We start from the raw sequence: 20836 nt of genomic DNA, 5'->3' as shown, positions 1-20836 counted from the left end.
TCATCGATCTCCACGATGGTACGATATTGTCCACTTTGAGCATAAGCTCTGATGGCTTTGCTTTGGGCTTCCCAAAAGGCCTCATTACCAACAGAAATCATTCCCCAAATTAGCCAAGGTGGAACTCCCTAAATTAGCCAAGGTGGAACAACGCTCTTATCTACATTGATTCCAGTCTAATTGTGTAAATAACACCGACAAAAGAAACATTTCGGCTGATGCTAGAAAGATAAACTATTAACAACAGCAGATCTATTTGGAGGAGAAATTGCACTGCTTCAATGGAGACAACCTAGTTCTTTGCTAGTAGAACGGATAAGATCTAACTAGAACACAAGGGCATCTTCAATAATGATAGCAAAATCCCAAAAAGCTACCGAAATTAACAATGTATAAGATTTCAAGTAACATGACAATTCAAGAAACATATTCAAAATTGACTGAGTTCACAGTAAAGAAAGGAAACTGAAGCACGAAGTTTGATAACATTAATCCAATATCGAATACGGCACAAGAAATATCAAACTAACTTTGAAACAAAATCATAACTAACAATTACCCAATAAACCTAAGCCGTAAGGACAACCGCACCACCATTTTCTTTGATCTTCTTCTCGGCAATTTTGGAGATGAGCTTGGCTTTCACAACGACGGGCTGATTCTCAGGCAAACCTCCTTTGCCCAAAACTTTGAAATACCCAAACTGAGTAACATCAATCAAAGGGACGTTATCCTTAGAAGCCTTGTCCTTGACTTCTTGAGGTACGAGAGACCAGAGCTTGTCGACGTTTACAATGGGGCAATAGAATTTGTTTCGGAGCTTGTGGAAGTACCTCATTCCAACTTTGCCGAAATAACCAGGATGGTATTTGTCGAAGAGGATTCTGTGGTGGTGCATACCTCCGGCGTTACCACGACCACCAGGATGCTTACGGTGCTTGCCGATACGACCATGACCGGCGCTCACGTGACCGCGCTTCTTCCTGTTCTTCTTGAAGCGGGTCGTCATTTCGTCTGGTAGTGGTGGAGAATTAGGTTTACGAGGTTGCAGGCAGCTGCTAGCGCGAGGACATGAGAATTAGGGTTTGGATGGAGTTTATAGGACTCAGAACGGAGACTGAAACCTCTGAGGTTTTGGGCCTTTTCGTTTGTCATCACCGAAGCCCATTAGGTTATGACAACTCGGCCCAAGCCCATANTTTTTTCTTTCTATTACTATTACTAATACTATTATTCCTATTATCTAATATTTGTAATATACAAAAAGAAAAAAAAAAACCCCATAAATTTTTTTTTCTCAATATTGAATAATTGTTCTTTCAATATTTTTATTTTGAGTTGACTTAGACTGTTGACAATTTGAGCTATTAGCAAATCAAATCCCATTCGAAATTTGTTCGAATAAAAAAAGTATTAGATTTTGATTGGATTTGAATTATGTTACAAAATGTATTTATTTCATTGTGTTTCGTTCGTAAAGAAAAGAATTCCCGTTGTTAAAACAAAAAACAAAAAAACAAAAACAAAGCATTTAATTCGAAGTAGCCAAGTTAAACATAATTCATTCAATAAAGGAACTAGTAAGAAGATTCGAATTTCAATATAATGTCTACGGAAACTCGATGCGTTTGAACCCCAAACCATCTTGACTCTTTGAATTAGAAAAATGGCCTTTGAGACCCACTCTACAAGTCGACAATCCAACCCGCTAAGAGCAACTCAACTCCAGAACGAAGACACAGATTATATAGCTCAATTGAGCCAAAGTGAACTACAAGAGTGTAAAAAACTAGTATTCTAAACCAAAGGATCAGATATTCATATCTTCTACCACCTCACTTATGGTTGAACTCGAAAACGAAAACGAAAACAAAACAGAAATAAAAAGAAAAGGTTATATTCATTCATCAAAGTATCATCAGCTCAAGAGGCACATAAATTTGAAGTTATAATGAATGTAAGTTTAACGATCATAGAGACTCTGGCTTTCCTAAGTGACAGATTCACAAGCAAATTGAGGATTCCAAGGACAAGAAAGGACACAAATATGCAGAGTAGTTGTAAGTTTTAACCAGTTTCCTGCTCAAATTCTTCAGCCTCGGATTCCTCAGCATTGTCGGCATCGTCATCTTCTGCCTCTATGTCTTCCTTATCGTTATCAGCAGTCATTTTGCCAATCACCACCAGGTTGCTGTTTGTCTTCCTGATTTCATTGCACTGCCATCATAGTAATATACAAAAGTGAGGTCTAAACCTTACAAAATTGCAACAGTGGACAAGGAGAATTTCATGGTTTGTTAGTTCCTCCCAACTCGAAGTTTGAATCCAATTGAATTCATGAAAGAGTAGGAATCAAAGTCTAACGTCGATCTAGACACATCTGAATTCAACTGGTTAAGGCATATGTTATCGACCAATGGGACTAAAATTTGAATCTTGGGTTGAACTAAAAGAAATGGAAGTCTCCACTCTTCTTCGTTCGAGGCTTATGGTGGGTAGTTGAATGAAAGAAGAATCATCACGAACTTGAAGTTGGAATCCAATTGAATTCATGAAAGAGTGAGAATCGAACCTCTGGTCGATCTAGGCATAACTAAATTCAACTAGTTAAGGCACATGTCATTAATCAATAGGACAAAGATTCGAATCCCAGGTTGAACTAAAAGAAATGGAAGCCTCTTCTCTTCTTTGTTCGAGGCCTTTGGAGGAGGGCAGCTGAACGAAAGAAGAATCACCACGAACTCAAAGTTGGAATCCAATTGAATTCATGAAAGAGTGAGAATTGAAGCCTCTTGTCAATCTAGGTACAACTAAACTCAACTAGTTAAGGCACATATCATCGACCCATAAGATAGAGATTTGAATCCAGGGTTCCATAGAGAAGGAAGAGAGAAAGTAGTTACAAAAATACAGAATAACACACACAAGAAATCACAACCGCCACAAGAACAGGTACAGCTAAGACTTCGTGGCTCGAAGTTTCTATAAACTTGGATTTTATGAAGTTTGGAGTCAGGCAAGTGAATTTGTGAAGTATGTTGAATTGAATGAAGGAGTGGATAATAGAAACTCAAGTTTTTCAACTGTTTGGTGAATGGATTTGTAATCTAGATATAATATATAAGAAGTAGCACTTGTAATCTAGATATAATATAAGAAGTAGCCCTTGCTGACAAAGCCATGGCCCGAGGACAAAAAACCACTTTGTAACCTTAGGTTCACAAGCCTCACCCATGGAAAATACTGACACATTGGAGTCACAGGGCTAAGGATAAATATCAATATCAAGCTAATTCTAGGCGGTAACAGGTCGTGCTCTGAAACAAACGCTTCGAGTAGGGTATCAACAAGTTTTCTCTAGGGTTCCTTTCACAAATGAACTTAGTGCTGATGAAGGACTTCAAAGAAAGCAAGCATTCAAGGCAAAGGACCAGGAGAAAACTGTTTCAGATGCAATTGGGAAAGGTGAAAACCTTACAGCTACACAGATCTAATTCAACAACAGTCTCTTTCCACTGGTTATTAAAAAGATAATACGATGTCCCGTGATGATCAAAATTTATCGTGATTTTTGTTGTATTGATTTCAATTATTTTGAACAAGTACTGATTTCAATCAATTACACTACCTAGAACTTGAAATTCCATGATATATGATCTTCTAGAACTTGAAATTCCATGATATCTGATCTTCTAGAACTTGAAATTCCATGATATATGATCTTCGAAAACTTGAAATTCCATGATATATGATCTTTGCACGTGCATCAAATAGTTCAATTCTAGGAATGAGGCAAAAATTAATTCGTGGAAACAAAAGATGAGGATTCCATTTAGACAGAAGAAAACAAAGAACAAATCAGAAATACTCGAACATTTTCCAAAACAATCACAACCAAGAGCGGGCACGCATCGAAAAATTCATAACATGCCGTAATTAAACTAAAATCAACATTCCGATGATTTCAATCAAGTCCAAGCAGGAGGTTATGCAAATAAAATATCGGAGAGAAGGAAAGAGTATTAGGGTTTTTTCAAAAGAGAATGGCAAAAACCTTTTCTTCAAAATCAGACTCTTCCATGGCGAGCAGCAGCTCTTCGTTTTGAGGTTGGGGCCACTGAGACGGCAGTAAAAACGACGTCGGAATAGTCCTCGTGGACCAAGGGTACTGGGTCATGAACGCCGGAAACTGCAGCATTTTTTTCTCGCCGGAGCTCGAAACTTGAGGGAGAGGAATGAGCTCAGTTGTAATACGAAGATCTTCAGCGCCGTGTTTATGCTAAATATTTATTTGAAGATAATTTTTAACATTTATTATAAAATACATGTCGTGCCATGCTTTTTCACGTCCTAACACATTTCAGATGTCTTGGTTATACTTGTTTAAGACGTGTTGTTTATGGCCGTATGTCCGTACTAAACCCCCTTTACTTGCTTTCATATGCAGTTAACTAGGTATTTACCATTCTTATTGTATTAATACGGGGTGCATGACCTTTCACCAAAATCATGTCTACATCCGCTATGACTAAAATGTAGTATGGTGGGATGTGATTAGTTATCAATTCTTACTACTCAGGTATATACTATCAAATCTGTGATTGTTGTTTATTCATTTTTAGCCTATAACGTATGCATTTATTCACTCATGTTTTTCTAAGATATTTGTCTCAAACGTGACTCGAGGCTCGATCATACGTCAAGACTGTCTGCAAAATTTGACTTTCACACGACTAACTTGTCTAACAAGTTAGAATAAGTGTCACACAATCAATGTCTCATTGTCATGAGAGTCAGTGTACACATAGGATCTCAAGAGTATGGTGTCTAAAGTTGGAATAAACATGTCGTAGGACAAATACAAGAAACACCCACAAGTCGAATTCCTTCAACGGATGTTCTATACCCAGCAGAGCATAAATGAAGGTTGGAGTTATCTTTCTTTAACTTACTTCATAGGGTTACAGGAAGAGGGAGTAAGTAGCTCGATAAGTCAACACAACAAAGACCTCATCAAGATGAACATGAGGATGTGTACTCCCTATCGCTCGAAAGTGATCAACATCATACGCACCGTGATATACATGCAACCGACCCATCTCTAAAAATTGGCAAAATGAGGTCATGGTGTGTAAAAAAAGTTGTGGACCAAAGCGTACACGATACCCAAATTGTAAAATCGTAATAAAATAATGTCGATGATTCTCACCATTTATCGTCCCATGTGATACGGATATCAATTTAAAATCTTTATTATCTATCCTAAACCACCCAAGAAATTCTTTAATCTTTAGCATAATTCTTTTTCAGACACGTGAGAGACATTCCACGTAAACTGTAGAATTGGATATCTCAAATAGGAAGAAAAAGAAAAGCAATAGCAAAAAAGAATTTGATTCCATGCGTGTTTTGCTTTGTGGAAATGCAACAAGAACCACAATCGGCGAGGCAAATTAAGAAGGTTGCTCAATATCTTGCAGCCGACAACCAATCCAATCCAATCCCACCGACTATTTCCACCCTTTCAAGGGTTTTCTTCTTCCTTCCTCCTCGTGTCTTCTTCCCACATATTCCACGTCTCTTCCCATGGCGGCTCTTCAATGCCCTCCTCCTTACCCACTGGGCTATCAATCCTCTGTTCATTGCCTTAAAATCCCACCTACCCATCTACCCATTTGCGCGATTTCCCAAAATTTTCCTGGAATTTGAGTGTTCAATCGAGGTATGAGGCTGTATGTGTATGTATTGGAGGCTAAGAATCTCCTTGTGAAGGACTCGTTTGTGAAGCTACGGGTTGGGAGGCGTAAGGCTAAGACGAGGATTATGAGGAACTGTTCTAATCCTGTTTGGAATGAGGAGTTCATTTTTAAGTTTCGTGATGTGGATGAGGAACTGGTTGTTTCTGTTTATGAGCATAGTGATGAGTCCAGATTCTTCCATGGTTCATCGGGGTTGATTGGTCGGGTTCGGATTCCGATATGGATGGTTGCTGATGAGGATTCACAGACCCTGCCGCCCACTTGGTTTGATGTGCGAAGGTCTGGAACTGAGAAGTTCATCAATGAAGTTGCTGGTGGGGTATTCTGTTTCTCTTGTCTGTTTGTTTGATGCTGTAGTTTCTTAGTTTGAATCACTTGGAAGTAAAACTGTACTTAATTGCTATGCCTATTAGTTTATTGTTTATGGATGTACTATAGTGCTGTTTTATATGAAGGTGCATGCCCTCCTAAATAATGATTCGTTCTACTCCGTTAAACTTACCTGAGATCTCCCAATCCACCCCTGATTCTACTCCGTTAAACTGACCTGAGATCTCCCCATCCACCCAAGGGTTAGCGTCCTGCACTCGTTCCCTTTTCTAATCGACGTGTGACCCTCCAACCTACTTCTCGGGGCCCAGTGTCCTTGTTGGCCCACCCTCTTCGGGGCTCAGCCTTCTCGTTGGCAGATTGTCCGGTGTCTAGCTCTGATACCATTTGTAATGGCTCAAGCCCACCGCTAGTAGATATTGTCCTCCTTGAGTTTTTCTTTTCGGGTTTACCTTCAAGGTTTTTAAAATGCCTCTACTAGGGAGAGATTTCCAAACCCTTATAAAGAACACTTTATTCTCCTCTCCAACCGATGTGAAATCTCACAATCCACCATTGGGGCCCAACGTCCTCATTGACACTCGTTCCCTTCTCCAATCGGTGTGGGACCCCCCAATCAACCCCCTTCAGGGCTCAGTGTCCTTGTTGGCACATCGTCTCGTGTCCACCCCTTCAGGACTCAACCTCTTCGCTGACACATTTCCCGGTGTCTAACTCTGATAACATTTGTAATGGCCCAACCCCACCGTTAGCAAATATTGTCCTCTTTGAGCTTTCCCTTTCGGGCTTCCCCTCAAGGTTTTTAAGACGCGTCTGCTAGAGAGAGGTTTTTACACCCTTGTAAATAAAGAATGCTTCATTCTCCTCTCCAACCGAGGTGAGATCTTACAGAAAGTGTGAGAATTTGAACTTCGAAAAGGGAAGGAGTTGATGCTTATTATAACCATTGAGTTATGCTGAGGTTGGCACATAAACGCACGATAGTTTATCGTATGGAACTTGTGGCTGTCTGTATGGTTGAGAAATAGTTACTTATGTTAACTATCTGCAAATGAAGGTTTCAAAACATTAATACCAAGTTTTAGTAAGATTATCACGTTTGGGTTTGATCTTTCTGCAATTGCTACTGAACTCTTTGACTATTGTAATTTATGCAGGGAAAGTGCTTCTTATTGTCTCATTACATGGGAAAGTCAATGTACTTAATCAATCAAGTGTTACTAATGCTAAACAATTGGAAGACTCGTCTGCCATTTCACAGGATTTGGTCGGCTCGAAATCTTCGTCCAGCAAGTCTATCAAAGGGAAGTTTAACAAGAAGAGCATCGTGACTCGATTGGAGAGACTGTTCCATAAGAGCGATGAGGATACAAGAACAGATAATTCTTCGGAGTTATCAAGTGCCATGTCTGATAACGAAGAGCGCATAGATGAACATCCCTCGGAATGTAGCTTTGATGAAGCCATCGAGACGCTGCAGTCGAGGAGAAGTGAACAGGAAATGCCAGAGAATCTACCGGGCGGCGTTCTTGTCGATCAAGTGTATGTAGGTTCACCTGGTGATTTGAACAAACTTCTGTTTGCTCCAGATTCCAAGTTCAGGAGAGAACTAGCAGAACTTCAGGGAACAACAAATTTAGAAGAAGGAAACTGGTCTTGGAAGCAAGGGGACGTACCGTGTCTATCACGGATCGTTTCTTATCGAAAAGCTGCAACGAAGGTCGTTGGAGCTATTAATGCTACCGAGGAGCAAACCTACATCAAAGGGGACGGATGGGAATTCGCTGTCTTCGTAAACGTAAGTACACCTGAAGTTCCATTTGGTAATGCCTTCAATGTTGAGTTACTTTACAAGATAATGCCTGGTCCTGAGTTAACCTCTGGAGAAGAGACGTCCCATTTGGTAGTCACTTGGGGCATAAACTTCCTCCATAGTACAATGATGAAAGGGATGATTGAAAAAGGCGTTCGACAGGGTATGGAGGAAAGTTTTGTTCAATTTACGAACGTGCTGGCACAGCATTTAAAAGTACCGAATTCAGCCGAGTTACCGAACAAGGATCTTGTGTTGTCGAGTTCTGAAAGTGACCGCCAATCGGATTTTGAATTGGCCCGAAAATACTTCTGGAACTTCACTGTAGTTTCTACCGTTTTCGTGCTGCTGTACATACTTGCGCATATTACGCTTTCTAAGTCCAAAACGATGCAAGGCTTGGAGTTCACTGGATTGGATTTGCCAGATAGTTTAGGAGAACTTGTTACTGGTGGGATTTTAGTTCTTCAATTGGAACGTGTTTATAACATGGTCTCACATTTCATTCAAGCTAGGCTAAAAAGAGGTACAAGAAGCTAATTGTTGGTAGCTTATAGATATCTATTTAATGTTTCTGGTCTGTACATTAATACCGACTTTCTCATATTGGCATCATGTCTTTTGCTTTGTATGTTTATAGAAGGTGACCATGGTGTCAAAGGCCAAGGAAATGGATGGATACTAACCGTGGCTCTTATCGAAGGGGTGAACATTTCGTCCTTGGATTCTTCGGGTTCCTCGGACCCGTGTGTGGTTTTCACATGCAATGGTGAAAAAAGAACGAGCTCCGTTGAGCTTCAAACTCATGAGCCTCAATGGAATGGTAAGACATTTTTGCCTCTCCTTGTTAGAATCTCACCTTTTTTATGGGAAAGAATTTCTCGATTTAATGTTCTATTGTCAACAATAAGCCTAAAATGGACGTGATGTTAAGGACGAGAAGTGTGAGATCCCACGTTGGTTGGAGAGGGAAACGAAGCATTCCATATAAGGGTGTGGAAACCTCTTCCTGGTAGATACGTGTTAAAACCTTCGGGAAAGTCCAAAGAGGACAATATTTGCTAGTGGTGGGCTTGGGCTATTACAAATGGTATCAGAGCCAGATACTACCAGGTGGTGTGCCAGCGAGGACGCTTGCCCCTAAGGGGAGTGGATTGTGAGATCCCACATCGGTTGGAGAGGGGAACGAAGCATTCCATATAAGGGTGTGGAAACCTCTTCCTAGCAAACTCGTTTCAAAACCTTGAGGTGAAGCCCAAAAGGGAAAGCCCAAAGAGGACAATATCGGCTAGCGGCAGCGGTAGTGGGAATTCTCCCGTTCCCAACCTGCTCGCGTTGGCTTGAGCTGTTACAAGAAGACTTTTGTCGGGATAGTTTTCTTGATTTAAATTACTATGATTATTATCATTCTGATTGTTATGCAGTTCTTCATCTCAATGCCAACAATTTGCAAGCTTGTCATAGCTAAACCAAATTTTAACGTAACGTGCAGAGATACTCGAGTTTGATGCTATGAAGGAACCGCCATCAGTATTATATGTGGAGGTTTTCGACTTCGATGGTCCACTCGACCAGGCTACCTCGCTCGGACACGCAGAGATCAATTTCCTAAAATATAAATCAACTGAACTTGCAGATTTATGGGTTCCTCTTGAGGGGAAGCTTGCTCAGTCTTCTCAATCAAAGCTGCATTTGAGAATCTTCTTAGATAATACCGATGGAGTCGAAACGATGAGACAGTACTTGTCTATGAAGGGAAAGGAGGTCGGGAAGAAGGTAAGCACATTCCTCGACACTTCTTTTTCTTTCCCGAGTCGATTAGTTGTCGAAGGGATGCAGTCTACTTCCATTTTGCTGTTGTGAACGATCTTTCGTTTTATCGTGGCGTTTAGTAGTTTATGATTCTGATCTCGAACCTCTATGCTGGTCTAGTTGCTTCAATGGTGGACTTTGGCTAACTTCTTTCTTGGGTGTGCTTTATTAGCTCCATCCAAGGTCGCCTTACAGGAACTCGACGTTTCAGAAACTTTTCGGGTTGCCAGCCGAAGAGTTTCTCGTCAGCGACTTCACTTGCTCCCTGAGAAGAAAAATGCTTCTCCAGGTACTATCACTGTTGCTATGAAAGTATACTCTTAACACGCTGACCGGAACGGAGCTTCTTTCGAGTCTATTATTACGTCCGAGTTGCTTAAAGCTTATGTTTCTCTGCAACAGGGAAGACTATTTCTATCTGCCAGAATCATTGGGTTTTATGCCAATATTTTTGGACAGAAAACAAAATTTTTCTTTCTTTGGGAGGACATTGAAGATATTCGAGTACTTCACCCATCCCTCGCCTCTCTGGGTAGCCCGTCATTGGTCATAATTCTTAAAAAAGGTCGAGGTCTCGAAGCAAGTCACGGTGCTAAGATCCAAGATGAACAAGGAAGACTCAGGTTTTACCTCCAATCATTTGTTTCATTCAATGTAGCCAGCAGGTAACTACCACGTATTTGTTGTCTGTTGTACTATGTCGACGTTGGACGTTACCTTTTCATAGATGTTAAAGCTGCTGCAATTGTTCGTTTGCAGGACGATTATGGGGATGTGGAGAACAAGAACGTCGACCCTCGATCAGAAAGTACAAGCTGCTGGAACGCCGAATGATTAGGAAGAAAGGTCGGTTTTGATGGTGAATGTGGAATGTTTTTTTTGGATATAAGAGTGAAAAATGTAAAGTTTTATGATGCGGATTTCATGTAATTGTTAACGGGTTTTAAGTTTGAAACGAACTTTATGGCTGACATTCACTCTGGTTGATGATCAGATAAAGTCATTCGATGAAGTTTTTTTTGGAGGATGGCAAGGTAGAGCATGGAGTGTACAGAACAATCTGGAACGACACGATAAGTCGTGGGAATTCATGAGACCTGATATCACATTCGAAGTTACATTTCTATCCATCCAACACAGCATTCTGGGGATTAGGAGGAGGTTGGGTTCGATTTCTGGGCCGGGCCAGGCCGGGCGGAGAAATCCAATATTGGTTAGGAGGAGGTTGGGTTCGATTTTTGGGCTGGGCCAGGTTGGGCGGAGAAATCCAACATTGATTAGGAGGAGGTTGGGTTCGATTTCTTGGCCGAACCAGGCCGGGTGGAGAAATCCAACATTGATTAAGAGGAGGTTGGGTTCGATTTCTGGGCCGTGCCAGGCCGGGCGGAGAAATCTAACATTGATTAGGAGGAGGTTGGGTTCGATTTCTGGGCCGGGCCAGGCCGGGCGGAGAAATCCAACGTTATTAGGAGGAGGTTGGGTTCGATTTTTGGGCCGGGTCAGGCCGGGTGGAGAAATTCAACATTAATTAGGAGGAGGTTGGGTTCGATTTCTGGGCCGGACCAGGCCGGGCGGAGAAATCCAACATTGATTAGAAGGAGGTTGGGGTTGATTTCTAGGCCAGGCCGGGTAGAGAAATCTAAGTTTGATTAGGAAGAGGTTGGGTTTGATTTCCGGAGGAGGGTGGGTTTGATTTCTGGGCCAGAATGGGCGGAACTGTAGATGAAGGTCATGAGAAGATTAGAAGAGTTTTCCTTAATTTTCGGATCTGTGGTATCTCTCTTGAATCGCTGTAAATTTATATTTAAATCGAGCATATGTCTTTATTTATATTTAACTCTAATTTTTTTTAAATGAATGTGTAATTTTAGTTAATTAAAATTATAAATTCTGTCATCATTTTTATTAAATAATAAGATAAAATATTTGGGTTAAATAATATTTGAGTTAAATTAGTTAATAATCATTTTTATTTAATAATAAGATAAAATATTTAAGTTGAATTAATTAATAAGAGTAAAACTAAAATATTTAAGTTAAATATTTGAGTTAAGTTAGTTAATAATTATTTTTATTTAATAATAAGATAAAATATTTAAGTTAAATTAGTTAATAAGAGTAAAATATTATTAAATATATAGACATTTATTTTTTAAGTTTTTTTTTTCCTAAATTTGAGAGTACTATTCAAAATTAAAAAAAATAAAATAAATGTATTCATTTATGCTAAAAAGAATATATGATGTATTAATTTATGCTAAAAAGAATATATGTAATTTATACTTAAAAGAAAATATATGATGTATTAATTTATGAATATTAAAGCAAGTTCATCCTTATTTATGAGAGAAATTAATTTTGAGAGGATTCAACTCTTAATCGATCATTACGGCTTATGGGCGTATGGATAGATTGATCCGTCCCGCCGATCATTTCGGCTATGTATAAATTTGAGTATCGATTGTTCCGATATTTGAGTTGTTAATCGATCATTCCGGCGGCGTATGGATAGGTTCGAGTCATCCGATATTTGAGTTGTTAATCGATCATTCCGGCGGCGTATGGATAGGTTCGAGTCATCCTCTCAAATCGAAACTGTTCATAAAATCAGTAAAATCGTGATTTTCTCCGAATATCTGTTTATAAATTTTTTTATTTTTTTATTTTTTATTTTTTTTGAGTGATTTCTCTAACTACCTGTTTATAAAATCAGAACCAAATCTTTGGATTTCTCTTCTCCCAACTTAATCGCATAGTCGGTTTCAGCTCTCATCTTCTTCTCGACTATCGTTCTCTTCTGAAGCCATGGAGTCTATTCTTGTGATTAAGGTTGGAATTATCGTCTTTCTTTAGTTTCATTTTTCGTTGTGTTTTGCCTTCATGTTTATTATTAAGGGCAAACCATTTTCCACTGGTTTTTTGGTTTTTTGTTTGTTCGTGATCACTATGAGTTTCTGCTTCATGTGTGTTACAAAATTGTTCACAATCGATTCATTAGTTGGATTATGTTATTACTTTTACCTTTTTAATTCTGTGTGTTTTATGACAAGTTTGATTACTCAATTGGTGTACTACGGATTGATGATCCTTCGTACGGATTGATGATCCTTCGTACGGATTGATGATCCTTCGTACGGATTGATGATCCTTCGTACGGATTGATGATCCTTCGTACGGATTGATGATCCTTCGTACGGATTGATGATCCTTCGTACGGATTGATGATCCTTCGTACGGATTGATGATCCTTCGTACGGATTGATGATCCTTCGTACGGATTGATGATCCTTCGTACGGATTGATGATCCTTCGTACGGATTGATGATCCTTCGTACGGATTGATGATCCTTCGTACGGATTGATGATCCTTCGTATGAAACTATGTGCTATGGCTTGACATCTGTAGTCGCCTATTGACGATAGGAGTTGCCTATTTACGATAGGAGTAGTTGACAATTGAATCCTCATTTTTGTATCTAGTGCTGAAAAAAAAAGGCCCAAATCCAAGTTGTTCGAGAATATGAAAAGAATTAGGCAAAGAGGGACATCCGGGTAATGAATGAGATTTTTTTGGTTAGACGTATGGAATTAGCTAAGCATTTTATTTGAACAAATATAGAACCCGAATGGATGGTTTTATCTATCGGAACTCGCCCTTTCTATTCTTTTCCCTGCTAAGATGTTACTGTCATTACCTATTTTTCAAACGACTTCTTCCCCTGACATATGTTTCTCACACAGGTTAAATATGGAGTGATGCTAAGGCGTCTCAGTGTTAGAATCCTTGAAAACAATAAGCTGGATCTTGACATCAATGGATTAAGAGCAAAAGTACTTAGTCTCTTCAATTTCTCCTCTGATACTGATTTTACACTGACTTACATTGATGAAGATGGTGATACAGTGACCTTGTTCAATGATGATGATCTACATGACATGATGAGGCAACAGCTGAGGTTTCTGAGAATTGATGTGCATCCTAACCAATCCCATGATAGATCCAATGGAAGCTCGACCACGCCATTGCGTTCGTTTCAAGATATTCGTACTGATATTTCTGAGGTTTTGAAATCTCTGCCAGAGCCCTTGCCGGAGATTTGTTCACAGTTGCTCGACATCGCTTCAAAAGCCTTAGTTACTGGCCCTGCACTTGATGAGCTTGTTCAAACCATTCTTCAGTTGAAAGACGCGCACCTGAACTCAGATTCGCAGCCCTCATCTGTTCCTGAGACAGTTGTGGGCACTGAGAGTTCTGATGCTCCTCCTGGTTTAGATGCAACTGCTTCAGTTGATCATAATGCCCTTCCTCGTGATCCTATTTGGAAATCAGATACTACTGCCCATTGCAGCAGCTGTTCCTTTGATGCATTTCATGATCCCCTTCGTAGAATGCGTATGCACGGTCCTACGTCGATGCACAATTACCCATATCATTCACCAGCAGCAGGTTATCTGAATGATAATCTTATGAAGGAGAGGCCTATGAGAGGATTACCCATGGTTTCTGGACCAATTAGCCACAGTGGTTACTTCCAAACTATGGGAAAAGTCTTCCCTGGAGGTCCAATGAATTACAGCAGTGGCAGCAGCATTGAATCAATGGGAAGTATGTTCCATAAAGGTATTATTTGTGATGGCTGTGGAGCTCATCCAATCACCGGTCCACGGTTCAAGTCCCAAGTGTAAGAATAGAACACAAACTCATCCCTCAACTAATCTACTTTTTGCCCCATTGTTGTCTTGTGTTCTTATTTACCAACTTGTTTGCACTTTCTCTACAGGAAAGATAATTTTGATCTATGTAGCATCTGCTTTGCTAAAGTGAGCAATGTGGCTGAATACGTTAGGATCGATCGTCCCGTCTCTTGTCAGTATCCAAGAATGAAAGCATTCAATCCTGTTCTAATGCAGCAGCAGCAACAGCAGCAGCATCCATTTCCTGGCCCCCGAACAATCGATACACTGAAAAGTTCTGGAAAGCAGACCAAATTTTTAGCTGATATGGATGATTCTGTGATCGCCCCATCTACACTGTTTACCAAGAAATGGCAGTTGCATAACCTCGGGAGTTCGAATTGGCCCCGTGGTACACAGCTAGTGTGGGATGAAGGAGACAAGTTAAGTGATTCAACATCATTTGAGATACAGGTAGAAAACGGTGACTGTTTATTCTTCTTCTCTTCATTTTCTAAGCTTTTTCTCACATCCTCATTCATTTTAGGTACCTGCTGGTGGACTTCCTCCGGGACATCAAATTGATATTGAAGTTGACTTTACTTCCCCTCCATTATCTGGTCGGTACCTCTCATACTGGAAGGTAGTATCTCCATCTGGCCAGGAGTTCGGGTATCGTGTTTGGCTTCTCATACAGGTATGCTTGTATGCATATCTCAGTTTTTCTAGTTCTGTATATACGCACTTAAGTAGACTCAATTTATGTTGTTCGTTCATGAAGGTTGATGCAGCTCTTAAGAGGCCACATTCTGATAATCTCCAAGCTTTGGACTTAAATTTGCCCCCTAAAGTTGTAGACTCAAATGGCCAAGAGGATCTAAACAAGGATTTGGATACTCTACTTTCTGATAAGCTTTTCCCTCCTCGTGATTCCATCCCCATTGCCAAACCAGTAAAACCTTGTCATAATCTGCCTAAAACTGTGATCGAGCAACAACATGATATGATCGACCAGTTGCTAGTTCGCAAGAGTTCTGCTAATGGCCAAGATCTAAACAAGAATTTGGATACTCTACTTTCTGATAAGTTTTTCCCTCCTCGTGATTCCATCCCCATTGCCAAACCAGTAAAACCTTGTCATAATCTGCCTGAAAATGCGATCGAGCAACAACAGGACGAACAAGAGATCGACAAGTTGCTAGCTAGCAAGATTCCTGCTAATTTGGTCTCTTATCCAACTGTTGATTACCATGGAGTTCGAGCTAGTTCAACAACCAAGGCTCCCTCTGTGTCATACCCTCATATTGATTCTTCTGAACTAATTCCACCTGCTGCAAACCGATCTCCAAGACCATCCCCCATGGCTTCTCATTCTCCAGCATTATCTGAAGATATCAGTTTTGATCATCATATCCAAGGACCTCTACTTAAGGCACTCTGTGAAATGGGATTCAAACATATCTATCTGAACAAGGAAGTACTGAAGAGGAATGGGTACAATCTGGAGAAGTCGGTGGATGAACTCTGTGAGATTCCTGAATGGTATCCGATGATTCAGGAGTTGGATAAAATGGTTGGTCGTGAGTCGTTTTAATGAAGTTGCTAATCCTTGATTTCTTGGGTGTTGGTTTATGATGGTGTGGATCTGGTGTTTACAGGGATTCAAGGATGAGGAAATGAACAGAAAACTTCTGATGAAGAACAATGGCAGCTTAAAGCGAGTAGTGATGGAACTTTTGATGAAGAACAATGCTTAGTTGAAGAACAACGCTCTCATAACTATGGATTAGGATGTAAATATGGATGATAAATAAGAGGGGTAGTGTTTTTGTTAGGAACAGGATTGTTTTTATGCTTATTTCTATGGTTTTTCTTAGGCCTTTTCCAGTTTTTGTTCATCTTCGTGTCGTAGTTGCTCAGTCATTTGAGCCATTTTTGTCGCAGAGAAATTATCAAGTAAAAGAAACCTTGAAACCAGCCATAAATTTCTTTGGTTACTCGAAATCAAAACGCATTACCTGTCCCAATCACTCGAAATGATAAGAAATCGAACTCATCTGTTCCTCAGGGTCAGCTAGTTCAAATTGAATCTCCCGCCGTCGCCGTCGAGCACCAGCCACCTCTCCAGCCTCTTCGACACCGTCACGATCTCATACGAGTCCCACAGAAACTGCGCGAAGTTCCATCGCAGGTCGCCGCTTCCGCACCGCCTCGTTCTTGAACCGAGATGGATTGTTTCTGCAATTCCGGCGATGGGCGGCGAATTCAGTTGCCGGTTTTGAACTGCCGGTGTGGCTCTGCCAGGCCTGCGCCACCGCCTTGAGGATTTCGAGGTAATGATCGTCGTCTTCAATCTCTGGTTTGTTCTTCATGAATTGAGGAATGGAATGGGCCATGTTCCATCTTGCGTACTTGCACTGTGGACCATAATCAGCCACCATTATTTAACCCAAACAAATAAATACAAAATTATAAACTGGTTCTAATAAAAATTTGTTCTTCGTTATGGCTTTTTTGGTTGCACAAATGACCGCATTTTTTCTTCCAAACTCTATGTTGAAATGACAAAACCTTTGTTCTTCATTTATCATCTTCTCTCTCCCGAAACCCTATTTGAATTGTTCGTTATGGTCCATTACATAACATCGTCATGAAACACGATGTTCTAAACCCAGCTCACGTACCGCTTTAATAGGCGAATAACGAATAACCCAACCCTTGGAACATATTACAGCCCCAGGTGGCGAAGAGCCAACATCGAGGTGCCGTTCCTGTTGATGTGAGCTCTTGAAGAAGATCACCCTTCAACTCGTCACCGTCGGGTTTTGCAGTCAAGCTCCACCCTCGAGAGCCAATCTCCGTCTCGCCCGAGGAAACACCTTTCTAAAGAATGCTTTGTTCCCCTCTTCAACCGACGTGGGATCTCACAATCCACTCTCTTTGCGGCTCAACGTCCTCGCTAGCACTCGTTCCCCTCTTCAACCAATGTGAGATCTTATTATCCACCCCATTCGAAGCTCAGCGTCCTCACTGGCACTCATTTCTCTCTCTGGGATCTCACAATCCACCCTCTTCAGAGCCTAGTGAACCTAGCATTCTCGTTGGCCCACCGCTCGGTGTCCACCCCTTTTGGGGGTCAACATCCTTGTTGGCATACCGCTCAGTGTCCACCTCCTTCGGAGCTCAACGTCTCATCGATGTGGGATGTCACATTATTTGTGCATTGCTTGTTCAGCTTAGGGAAGGACCGAACTATAGGTTAACAAATATTCTCGTCTTTTTACGCGTTCAAAGGATTGTTGTATTACATGGACCACAAAGGACTGGTAACACCTCTTTATGTAAACCACTGCCTCAAAAACTGACAAAATTAGATATCTATCGAGGTTTGTTGATACCCATTGCTCCAATATTTGTTCCTTGTTACTAACACCTGACTCTTATTATTCTTTAGTTTCATTTTTCATCATATTAAGGAGATAACAGAAGAAGAAGACAAGCTGGTTGGTATTTGTTTTGATTTGTGATACTTACTTTAGAAGGTTATTAATTTCATGCAATTATGTATTTGGCGGTTTTCAGATGAAGTGGAAACCTTAGCTGCTGCTACAAAGGCTGCTTTGTCTGCTTCACAACCTTCAGATTCCATTAGGGTATAACAATTATTTAAGAGGTCCCACCTCCGTGGTGGGAGGGGAAAATGGAACCGTTCCTATAAAGGTGCAGAAACTTCTTCCTAATAGACGCATCTTAAAACTGTGAGACTGACGGTGATACGTAACAGGCTGAAGTGGACAATATCTACTAGTAGTGGAATTAGACGGATACAAATGGTATCAAAGCCAGACACCGAACAGTGTACCAACTAGGAGAATGAAACATTTATTATAAACGTGTAGAAACCTTTCCTTAACAAATACATTTTAAAACTGTGCGGCTGACGACAATACGTAACGAGCTGAAGCAGACTGAGGTCCTGCTTGCAAGAGCTTATATACACTGACATTTTGACAATTGCTGAGGTCCATTCCCATCTAATAATTGCACCTTTACCATTTTTGTTTTGGTTGCCTTGGATTCTTGTTGAACTAGAGTACATACACACTCATCATTCTCCCCCTTTCTAAAATTCTTAGGGTCGTGACCACTCTATGTTGGTGTAACAGTCCAAGCCCACCGCTAGCAGATATTGTCTTTCTTGGTCTTTTTCTTTCGAGCTTCTTCTCAAGGTTTTTAAAAAACGTCTTCTAGGGAGAGGTTTCCACACCCTTATAACAAGATATTTCGTTCCCCTCTTTAACCGATATGGGATCTCACAATATAAGCATTCTAGGAACCGAAAAGTTTGACGTGCGAACTATTGCTTGAGGTTGCCAAAGCATGCTAGGTCTGTGACAGCAATCTTGAGTGCCAATTGATTCTGCTAGTCCTTGAATGATCCTTGAATTATTTTGTTGAATTCTGTTCATAGAGTTCTAGTAGATGATTCCTTTCTTAGCTCATGGAAAAGGCTTGGTTGAATGAGCATGTTAAGAATCTTCTTGTGATTGTTCTTATGGGAATATTAGTATTAGCTTGAGAGATTGTTAGGGTATTGGTTATAAATAGAGGAAGTGGGAAAGAAGTGGGAGAATTCTTGTAACGCCCAAGCCCATTGCTACTAGATATTTTATGCTTTGACTCGTTATGTATCGTCATCAGCTTCACGGTTTTAAAACGCGTTTGTTAGGAAGAGGTTTCCACACCCTTATAAGGAATGTTTTGTTCCCCTCTCAAACCGATATGAGATCTCACAATCCACCCTCCCTTGGGGGCTCAGTGTCCCCACTAGCACACCGCTCGACGTCTAGCTCTGATACCATTTGTAACAACTCAAACCCACCGCTAGCAGATATTGTCCGTTTTAGCTCGTTACGTATTACCTTTAGCCTCACGGTTTTAAAACACATCTACTAGGAAAAGGTTTCCACCGCAAATGTTGTGTTCCCTCCCCAACTCATAGGGGGCCCAGTGTCCTCACTAGCACACCTCTCAGTGTCTGGCTCTGATACCATTTGTAACAACCTAAACCCACAGGTAACAGATATTGTCTGCTTTGGTTCGTTACATATCGCTATCAGCCTCACAGTTTTAAACGCATCTGTTAGGAATAGGTTTCACACCCTTATAAGGAACACTTCATTCCCCTCTCCCATCGATATAAGATCTCACAATTCTTTAGCGGTTTAATGCTCAGGACAGGAAGAGAGTTAATATCAGCTATCCATTACAAATAACGTTAACGAGGGCTCCTTTGAAACTGATGCAGATTCCCCGGTTGTCTTCTAGCATTCCCACTCTCTCAATAACCCAAACCCCCACGAAATCAGCTTCTAATATGGACAAAGAAACATATGAAAATGATATCATTAAACCTTTGTCCATGTTTTAAAGCACAGGTTACTATCTATGATCAGTTAAATACATAGAACATTAGCAGCTAACTTGCAAGAAAAAAAGCAGAAAAGAGTAGGCCTACATGCCAGAACATGTGAAAGGAGAGCCCTACAAACATTGGCACAACCGACCAAAAGGGACAAGAAAGAGGACCAAAACATTTAAACTCCATAGATAAAGACCCTTTTTTGAAGGGTCATCTTTAACAGAAACCCCAGCTTTGAGGCATCATGCTTTGCCTGTGAAAACGTGCCATTCCACTGTGCACTAAAGGGAAACATGCATGCGGGAATATAAACATCTCAGAGCCTCCACTCTGTGCTTCTTCCCATGGCAGCTTCATATAATATCAACGTTTCTGGTTCCCTCCTTCTTAAAACATGGCTGCAACATCACCGTTAGAAGATATTGTCCGTTTTGGCTCGGTGACGAAGCCAATGCCCTTGTTCATTGCTGCTATGGAGAATTCAAACAGGGTTTTCTTGCAGTCTTTTGAAATGGGTAGCTTTGTTTTTGAGGTTGGAAAGCTTAGACGATGTTCTTGTAAGCTAAGTGTTATAAGCTAGTAGGAAGAGGATCTCATCCTTTGCAAGGGGAATCCAGCATCCTGGTCCGATTCAATCTATATATATATATAGATATATATATATAGTTATGTGATTTGCAAGTGTTCTTTCTTTTATATCAGATATATATCTTACTGTATTGAGTGTAATTTCTCTGCATCTGCAGCTGATTGATGTAATAAAAGTTTCTTCTTGTTCTTAATCCAATAGGGTTCGACCGATTAAATCTTATATTCTCGATCAAAAGGTTAGTAGTTTGAACCGTTCGTGACTTGAATATTTGTTTTAACCCCATGGTTCAGTTGAGCTTCAATGCTTTGGAGAATTCCACATGAAAGGAATTTATGTCAATAGTTGCTCAAAATGATTGTTCGGGATCGAGGTAGAAGTCGAGCTTAGAGACTGGTGAGTTTAACACATGTTTCGGGCTCGTGTTTGAGGCTTTT

General features: G+C 40.5%; 4 protein-coding genes across 6 annotated transcripts; 2 read left to right on the top strand and 2 right to left on the bottom strand.

Annotated features, from left to right (window-relative positions):
• Window positions 1–374: 374 nt before the first annotated feature.
• LOC111801365 (60S ribosomal protein L27a-3-like) lies at window positions 375–1084 on the bottom strand. Its single transcript, XM_023685341.1, has one exon. It carries the CDS (start codon window positions 1007–1009, stop codon window positions 569–571), a length of 441 nt encoding a protein of 146 aa, XP_023541109.1. The 5' UTR covers window positions 1010–1084; the 3' UTR covers window positions 375–568.
• A 793-nt stretch (window positions 1085–1877) lies between these two features.
• Window positions 1878–4300, bottom strand: LOC111801554. The gene is made up of 2 exons (XM_023685583.1): window positions 4055–4300; window positions 1878–2217 (listed from the first exon to the last, which is right to left on the bottom strand). The coding sequence occupies exons 1-2, from the start codon at window positions 4196–4198 to the stop codon at window positions 2068–2070; spliced, it is 294 nt and encodes a 97-aa protein (XP_023541351.1). The 5' UTR covers window positions 4199–4300; the 3' UTR covers window positions 1878–2067.
• Window positions 4301–5386: 1086 nt separating this feature from the next.
• On the top strand, window positions 5387–11568 carry LOC111802096 (C2 and GRAM domain-containing protein At5g50170-like). Its single transcript, XM_023686342.1, has 8 exons — window positions 5387–6073; window positions 7247–8428; window positions 8543–8725; window positions 9395–9678; window positions 9887–10003; window positions 10117–10379; window positions 10474–10560; window positions 10709–11568. Exons 1-7 carry the CDS (start codon window positions 5725–5727, stop codon window positions 10550–10552), a joined length of 2457 nt encoding a protein of 818 aa, XP_023542110.1. The 5' UTR covers window positions 5387–5724; the 3' UTR covers window positions 10553–10560; window positions 10709–11568.
• A 625-nt stretch (window positions 11569–12193) lies between these two features.
• Window positions 12194–16385, top strand: LOC111802446 (protein NBR1 homolog). 3 transcript variants are annotated; one of them, XM_023686816.1, is made up of 7 exons: window positions 12194–12283; window positions 12481–12543; window positions 13456–14396; window positions 14496–14862; window positions 14936–15085; window positions 15170–15961; window positions 16047–16385. In XM_023686816.1, the coding sequence occupies exons 2-7, from the start codon at window positions 12520–12522 to the stop codon at window positions 16143–16145; spliced, it is 2373 nt and encodes a 790-aa protein (XP_023542584.1). In that variant the 5' UTR covers window positions 12194–12283; window positions 12481–12519; the 3' UTR covers window positions 16146–16385. The 3 variants fall into 3 exon arrangements, with proteins under 3 accessions (XP_023542584.1, XP_023542582.1, XP_023542583.1); XM_023686814.1 differs by having other exon boundaries at window positions 14936–15961; XM_023686815.1 differs by having other exon boundaries at window positions 12208–12226; window positions 14936–15961.
• Window positions 16386–20836: the final 4451 nt, after the last annotated feature.

Source organism: Cucurbita pepo, chromosome LG09 (assembly GCF_002806865.2).
Source record: "Cucurbita pepo subsp. pepo cultivar mu-cu-16 chromosome LG09, ASM280686v2, whole genome shotgun sequence".
NCBI lineage: Eukaryota > Viridiplantae > Streptophyta > Magnoliopsida > Cucurbitales > Cucurbitaceae > Cucurbita > Cucurbita pepo.
Note: the sequence above shows the minus strand (reverse complement) of the source record. Positions and strands in the feature narration are given on the sequence as shown.